The 7,883-nt window shown below is 65.6% G+C and overlaps 3 protein-coding genes across 3 annotated transcripts; 2 read left to right on the forward strand and 1 right to left on the reverse strand.

Moving 5' to 3' along the window:
- Nucleotides 1–318: 318 nt before the first annotated feature.
- MNEG_10781 (hypothetical protein) lies at nt 319–510 on the reverse strand (the record flags this gene model as incomplete). Its single annotated transcript, XM_014040745.1, has 1 exon — nt 319–510. A coding segment is annotated over one exon (192 nt), but the record flags the coding sequence as incomplete, so codon positions are not given.
- A 334-nt stretch (nt 511–844) lies between these two features.
- MNEG_10782 (hypothetical protein) lies at nt 845–3,358 on the forward strand (the record flags this gene model as incomplete). The annotated part of the gene is made up of 5 exons (XM_014040746.1): nt 845–865; nt 1,595–1,757; nt 1,793–2,286; nt 2,741–2,774; nt 2,946–3,358. 5 exons carry the CDS (start codon nt 845–847, stop codon nt 3,356–3,358), a joined length of 1,125 nt encoding a protein of 374 aa, XP_013896200.1.
- A 3,116-nt stretch (nt 3,359–6,474) lies between these two features.
- MNEG_10783 (hypothetical protein) lies at nt 6,475–7,870 on the forward strand (the record flags this gene model as incomplete). Its single annotated transcript, XM_014040747.1, has 5 exons — nt 6,475–6,606; nt 6,782–6,867; nt 7,080–7,291; nt 7,497–7,780; nt 7,862–7,870. 5 exons carry the CDS (start codon nt 6,475–6,477, stop codon nt 7,868–7,870), a joined length of 723 nt encoding a protein of 240 aa, XP_013896201.1.
- Between the last annotated feature and the right edge of the window lie 13 nt (nt 7,871–7,883).

Below are 7,883 nucleotides of genomic sequence, written 5' to 3' on the forward strand. Positions count from 1 at the left end.
GGGGCGGGGGGGGGGGGCTTGTTGCAGAGCGGGCAGTTTTGTTCAAGTGCTGCCAGCCTTTGCGGGGGCGGCCGTGCAGTGGCGGCGGCAGCGAAGCAGCAATGAGGGCCGCTCCGGGCCGCGCCGTATGTGACTGATGAACGTGCCACGGGACAGGCGAAGATCGCCGCGTGCGCGGCCGCTAGCCGTGCCTCCCCTTGATTGTGGCAGCTGCTTTCGGCCACAATGCGCGAAGCAGCCTCAGTCCCGGGTGCGATCTCACCTGCGCCCCGCGCGTCCACGCTTTTCACGCGCCCGTCCCGCACTTGATTTTCCCACAGCGCCTCCTGCTGCCCCGCCGCCGCCGCTCGCACCGGGGCCGGCGCCCGCCGCTGCCCCCAGCCCCGCCGCTGCGGCTGCACGGGAGCGGCCGCGGCCGGCGTGCTGCCGCTGCAGCTCGCCGCGGGCTGCGCGTGGGCCGGCCGCGGCCTCAGGCACGGCGCGTGCCGTGCGTGCGCCGCCGTGCCGCATCCGGTTGCGGGCGCTTGCAGCGCCACGGAGGACGATGCCATGCCCGCCTGCCTTCCCTGGGGAGCCGCGGCAGCGGGGCGTGCGGAAAAAGCCTTGTTGTTGGGGAGACCAGGTAATAAGCGGCATCGAGACCAGGAGATTCCCGATTGGCGGCAGGGCGGAGGGTTAGGAGCGCCCCTTCGTTGCGGCGGATCTGAGCAATCTCCGGGCACATCTCGGCGCGGTGCGCGAGCACGCAGGCGATGGCGCCGCGCGGCCCTGCCGCAGCAGACGTGCACGGCTCGTGTCGAAGGCGCACACTTGCTCACACCTGGCTCCTCCCCACTACGTGAGAATGGAGGCCTTCCAGTCGGAGGTGCGGTGACCTGAGTTGAGCTGGACACCTCCACCCGCCACAGGTAATCTCCTCAAGTCGCAACAAATTGCATCGGTAACCTATTTCTGGTCAACGCCTTGATCACAACTTTCCTGCAGCCGTCCTGCTTCCGCAAACAAACTTGCGTCATTCACAGACTTCCGGAGCAAGGCGCGATCAAGCCATGACTCCTTTGTAATTCGTTTTTGTGTGGAATAGGTCTGACAGGTTCCCGAACCTCTGGATCGACACAAGGACGACGTCACCAGCTGCACTCCACACCCTCGCGGCATCGACCTTGAATGTCCTGCGCGTCCCGCGCGAGCGCAGAACTCTGGTGGTGATTCGCGTTGGTTTGAGGAGCACCGCTTGCGAGGTGCGCAAGATGACACTGGGGGTAGCGTGCGCCGACCCGCACCGCCCTGCGAGGCAGCCGCTGCATGCGGGGTCCCAACGCGCCTGTATGGGACCTGCCGCGAGGATGCGGTTGACTGGCAAAGTACGGAGGCGCATGCATAGCTAGGCGCGCTGCGCAATGGCGTCACAAGCCTCGAAGCCTCAGGGAAGGGTCCTTGCCAGGCACACATGCCTGGCATCGCGGCCACGCGCATGCACTCGTTATTCTCTCCCCCATTTTGGCACCCCCAATTCCCTCAATACCACGTTGACACAGCAACGCGGCTACAGCCCCACAGTTGAGTCGGGCATCATCACCGGCACTCGTCGCAGCAGCAGCTGCTGCAGCAGAAACAGCAGCAACAGCAGCAGCAGCAGCAGCAGCAGCAGCAGCAGCAGCAGCAGCAGCAGCGGCCGCGGCAGCAGCAGCCACGGATCCCTCTTCGGCCACCCAAGGCCTGCCCCGCCGCGGCGGCGCCTTCGACGGCGGCGGCATGTGGGGCGTGGTCATCCTGTTTGTCGTATTGACAGCGATCGTCTCCCTGATCGCGCTCTGCTACCACTCACGCCGCCGGAACCGCCAGCGGCGGCTACTGGAGGCGGCCGCAATATCCGCCGCGCGCGCCGGCGGCGGCGGCGTCGTCGTCCGCGCCGGCCCCATGCACGACCTGTCGAGCCTGCAGCAGGCGCTGCCGCCCGGCCACCGGCTGGGCGTCATCGCATCGGACCACCCCTCAGGGCGCCACGTCATCTTGGTCGGCGTCCCTGCCGGCGCCGCCTACAGCGACGCGCCGCCCGCGGCCGCGGCCGCGGCGGGCCTCGCGCGCGCGCGGCAGCTGCTCCCAAACGGGAAGCTTCCCACGCCGCAGTCTGTCGTCGCAAACCTACCCACCTACCAGTATGCGCTGCCTCGGGCGCACGCCCCTGGCGGCGAGGGCGGCGACGGCGGCGCAGGCAAGGCGGCGGGCGGCGCGCCGCCGCCATCTGTCGGCGGCGGCAATTCAAACGGCAGCGCCCACGGGCAGGTCTGCGTGATCTGCTGCGAGGATTTTCAGGAGGGGACGCGCGTGAAGCTGCTGCCCTGCATGCACAGCTTCTGCGCTGACTGTATCGATGCCTGGCTGGCCCGCGACATCCACTGCCCGATCTGGTGAGTCTGCGGCGTGGCTGGTGGTGGATGCATGGATGGCAGGCGCGGCCGGCCACGGGCCGCCGCGCCCCTTCAGGGCAGCGCGCGCCCTTCTGCTTGGTCAGCATGTGTGTGCGCGCATGTTATGCAGCACCACGGCATGCGGTGTGTAGCTCGGCATGCAGCGAACGCCAGCGTCGGCCTGTCGTACCGCATTTGCTCACTCCACTCCCACGGTGCCCCTGCTGCCGCCCACACGCTTTCGTCCTGGGAACCGCAGCAAGGAGTCAGGTGGGGGCCCGTGCAAGCCGTATTGCATGCCACGCGCCGCGTATTGCGCGCCGCGCCAGGGGCTCAGGGCTGCAGGCGCCCGCCCGCCGTTTGGTGCGGGAGGCCGACGTGCTGCGCTGTGGCGCGTGCGTCCCTGGACTTGAGCCAGCCAATCCATCATATCCCCTGGGGCATAGCGAGCATCAGCCTGTGGCCACGCTCCCCACCCAACCCTCATCGCACCCTCCCCCCACCGCCCTGCGTCTGCGCCATGTGCACACGCAGTGCTGCGCGCCGCCGGCATGTCTGAGGCTGAGGCTCTCGAGCTCGTCATCTCATCCGCAAACCCGGGTCAGGCCGAACGGCGCCGCCAGCTGGACGGGCCCGAAGCGGCCGCCATCATGGCCGCGGGCGCAAACTGGGGCCTCCTCCCAGGCACGGGGAGCGGCAGCATGGACCCGCCGCACGCCCAGCAGCAGGGCGCCTACGGGCAAGGCGGGGCCGGCGGCGGCGTCGGCGCGGCGGCACGGGCGCCTGACCTGCAGCTGCAGGCGCAGCAGCAGCGGCTGTGGCAGCTGGGCAGGCAGCGGCGCGACCTCCCGCAGCAGCAGCCGCCGGCGCTGCAGCAGGCGCAGTCGCTTCAGCTGCAGCCGCAGAATTCGCGTGGCCAGCAGCCGCCGGCGCCACTGGCTCAATAGGGCAGCGTGTGACAAGGGGCCGGGTGCGCTCACATCAGCGTATCCCCCACTGGGCACCTCGCATTTGGGTCGGTCGGGGCCACCACACGCGCATCCGCGTCTGCTGTCTTCCTTCTTTTTGCCTGGTTGGCTACTACCGCGTCACTGCCTGGTTAACCGCTTGAGGGCCACTGACCTGCCATGTTGGGTCCAGTGACAGCACGCATGCGGCAGCACTCAGTGGATCCCCACTTCTGCCATCCATAGGGTGGACCGGCATGCGTGCACGTGCACGCCCCCATGTCGCCTGGGCCCCTTGCTGGCCGCATGCGTGGCGCTGCTTGTCCAGACCCTCCTTTCTGCAGCGTTCAAGTCTCCTGTGGCCATGACTTACGTTTCGTCATCGATACTGCAGCAACGCTCGTCCGGTGGCCACAATCAACGCTCTTTCTATACTGCAACGACAAGGTTGCCTAGAACGCCTGTAGCATGTTCATGGCGGCCACACGCCATCTACGCCAGGTGCATCACACTTGGACGCACGAACGGATGCAGTTGACTTGTTGCGGCGTGGCCTGCCGGCACACACCACGTAGGTCACCCTCAACAGCACGGTGCGGTTGAGAGGCCTCGGAAAGCATTCACAAGCCCCCCTCACAAGGCCGTAACAGATTGCTATGGCCTCACATTTATCCCTTGTAAGGCTTTTGCTGGGGTGATGAGGTGGCTGGTATTGGACTTTCAGGCAAGGCAAAGTAGGCGGCAACGGAACGGTGTTCGCAATGCATATGTTGTGCAAACAGGGTGACGCTTACACTGGTAGCCTCAAAGCCCCAGCGAAATTATGCATCTTTGCGGTGGACACAGCCCAGGCGCAGCTGCCCACTTCATCAGTCCTGTTGGTGCTTGCAGGCAGGCATGCACAGCTGCTCGAGGCAAGCAGCTGTATCTCAGCACACCGTACTGACTGCACTGCAGTGGTCTGTACGGTACGCCGGTGCCTGCTATTGTGTCAAGTTACAGAAGGGGTCTCACAAGGGCTGCGAAGATCCTCAGTGTTGGGAGGCCCGGCTTCTGCATGCATTGGCGTTCACCCGGCATACCGTAGCTGCCCACGCCTGTAGTTCCATGCTCCCCTGCAAGCGTCTCATACCACCTGGTTCCGTCTGTCAAGGGCGCGCCGGCGCCACTGAATGCTGACACCTGTGTCGGAAGTGCACCTGCTTCCAGAGGCTGGCGGAGCCGCCGACCGTTTGCCAGGTTTTGATGCGGTGCAGCTCGCGCAGTGGCACAGGCGAGCGGAGTCAGAACACGCGAATCTGCCCAGTCCCTGGCCTGCGGCCGGGTCACACGAGTTAATGTGTGTCCCATGAGTGCATCAAGGCATGCTAGACGCCCTCCGTGGTCAGTCAGCTTGCACGTTTCTGCGCGCGTTTTTTGGCGTTTGTTCGGATTCTCCCAAGTCCTGCGCTGTATTAAAGCGCACGCCGTTTGCTTGGCTATCATAAATATATTATTTACTTGTTGTTTTGCCTGCACTGCATGCATGCCTTGTCGCCCCTCTCACAGCACTCTCGGTCAGCCTTGCCTGCCTAGCCTGCCCCGTGCCCAGCCCCCTCTCGCGTCCCAATGGAGCCTATGCCGACCGGGACCTTGAGTGGGCTGGAGCGTGCGCCGCGTCGCGCCCCACCGGAGCCCTGTGTGCTCCACAGGGGCGCCATGCGCGGCGTCGCTGCTGCACCCCTTTTGCATCGCCGCGCCGCCCGTGCTAATGGAGCCGATGCCGACCTGCGTCGGACGGCGCGGTTCTGCCGCCAACGTGCCCCCCTAAGAGAGCCCAGTGCCGACCTGGGGGATGCGATCTCTGCCGCCCCCGCCCCGATGGAGAATTTGCCGACCGAGGGCGCAGCGCGTGCGGATGTCATGGCAACCGCCCAGGCTCTTTGCCGCTGCCCCCTGCCCACCGCGGGGGGTGGCAAGCCTGGGCGGCCAATCTGCGCCTGTTCAATGCAGGCGCTTGACTTGTATATCGGCGCCGCAGCGCGGGGAAACGGCGGGTGAGAAGTCGAGTACAGGGGCAGGCGGCCAAAAAGCGGACAAGGGGCCGCGTGCGGGCGGCCGTGAAGGGGCAAGATGGTGCAGCGTGTTGCGTTATGCAGATGGCCCGGACGTGGGAGGTGCAGGCTCAGGCGTGGCTGTGACTTCTGGCGGTGGCATCGCAACGCAACGTGCGGCTTCATTTGAACTTCACCTCACTTCAATCGAGGCAAGAGGTTGAGATGGTTTGGGCTGATTGGTGCACATCAAGCGCAGCTGCTTTGCCTCGTCGGCAGGTGTACATGTATCAGCAGACGAGGCGCTGGGTTTAGAAGATTGGCCCGAAGCGCTGGGTTGACCGGGTGGGGTATTGCTGCGGCAACTGTGGGCCAGGTGGCATCCAGGATGTGCTGCACAGACCGCTGTGCCTTCTACTGTAGCATGCAGGGCACACTGACTTGCTTTTAGTTTCCGCAATGCGAGTAGATAAGGTGGAGCTCACCAACAGGAAGGCAGCTACAACAATCTTACTGGGTGCCAAATCGCGCATTTCGCACCGCGCTGCCTGTACTGCAGTGGGCGGTGGGCGCGCGACACAGCAACGGACCCTGTCTAGCATGCAGGTCCTGGTGTGGCCATTGTTGTAAGGACTGTTTGTCACCCCACTCCCGTAGAGGAGGCTGTGGCGTGCGCTTGCAGCGCACGCTCCTGCATAGGCTGGCCACTTGGCCTCAGCCTAGGTGGTCAAGAAAAGTTGACCTGCGGAACATTCCATGTACAAGCCCACCACCAGTTGCACGTGTTTTTCGGACAAAGCCTCCTCGAACCCGCATCTGGCCCGCTGTGTCGATGCCTTGCAGCCTGGAGAGCCACCCATGTGGATGAAGGACAGTCAGCTGCGAATCCGCACTGCAGGTCAGCGGTCAGTCATGTGAAGCCCGTTTGCTGTCACAGACTTCAATAAATCTGATTTCTTGCCTGATACATGTACATCATTTCTCATCCAACGGGCTGGTGGCCCAAGATCTGGTCTGATCGTTGCCGTTCCATATCACGACGTTGTTAGAAGCGCGAAAGTTTGTGATAGCTCCTTAAAAACCATGGCGGCCGACATGTCAAGCATTGATGGCTGCACGACTGAGCTGGAGGCGGTGCGCCACGATGCGCGCGGCGCGTTTGCGTACTTCTCGGCGCCGCGGCTTGCATTCATGGAGAACGCAGGCGGCAGTCAGGTGAGCCCAATAAATCTTCACCTCACGCCACTTGTGTGGCTACACCCCTCCAGGGATCCTGCTTCAAGGGAGGGAGATTCGCAAGTGCGCACACGGCCGGCTCGGCCGCATTGCGACCACCTCCCGGCCAGGCGGCCGTGGTCAAACAGGACACCCCCGCCGCGCCGCCGCGCAGGTGCCGCGTTGCGTGGCCGACGCGGTGCGCGACCATCTGCTGCACGACTGCGCTCAGCTGGGCGCCGGCTATGACGTTTCAAACAGGTTGGAAGCTGCCGCGTGCGCTGGCCTGGCCGCGGGCAGTCAACAGCCCCGCCGGCCTCCCCAAAGCAGCCCGGGGGTGAGCCACATCAGCGTCGGTCGGATTCACTGCATCTGATTGCCCCCTTTGCCTTGTCCCAGCAGCGAGACGCTCCACCAACCAGCGTCGAGCAGACTAGCACGTGTGGCCGCTCTGGCCCCAAAAAACCGCGCAGGTCCACCTCCACAGTGGACGCGGCTCATGATGCAGTGGCCGCGCTCATGGGCGCGCCGCCCGGCTCGGGCCACGTCGCGCTCGGGCCCAGCAGCTCCCAGCTGCTGGCGGCCCTCGGCGGCTGCTACTCGCGCCTGCTGGGGCCGGGGGACGAGGTCGTGGTGCAGGAGTCGTGCCACGAGGCCAACGCAGGGCCATGGGTGCGCTGCGCAGGTGCGGCGGCGCCACGGCGCGGGGGCCCGCCACTGCACGAGCCGCACACGGACGGAGAAATTATCGACTGAAGGAATATGCAAGGCCATGCGTCGTCAGTTGGGTTGTTGTTTCCAGCTGGGGCAGATAGGAGCAGCTTCCGCATGTGTGGTGTATGCCTGCGTGTGTTTCACCGGCAATCACTATGCCGCCTTTACACCTGCAGAGTCCTCTGGCGCCACGCTGCGTTGGTGGCGCACCGACGTGACCCCCTCTTTCTCCAGCGGCGGCAGCGGCGGCGGCGGCGGCTCGGCCGCCGATAACGCCACCAGCGCCTCGTCTGACGCCGCCGCCGCCGCCGCCGGCGGGCGCCTCTGGGTGTCCTTCCCCTGCGCCTCCCGGCCGGGCCGGCTGGCGGCGCTGCTGTCCGAGCGCACGCGGGTTGTGGCGGTGACTCACGTCAGCAACCTGCTGGGGGGAGTGGCAGACCTGCGGGCGCTCGTGGCGACGGTGCGGCGGCACGCCCCCAGGTGGCTGACCGGCTGCGCGACTGGACTCTCCCCCCACGAACCCGCCCTGATTCCACACCAGAACGCCTGAGCATGTCGGCGGG

This window comes from Monoraphidium neglectum, assembly GCF_000611645.1.
Source record: "Monoraphidium neglectum strain SAG 48.87 unplaced genomic scaffold scaffold02458, whole genome shotgun sequence".
Taxonomy (NCBI): domain Eukaryota; kingdom Viridiplantae; phylum Chlorophyta; class Chlorophyceae; order Sphaeropleales; family Selenastraceae; genus Monoraphidium; species Monoraphidium neglectum.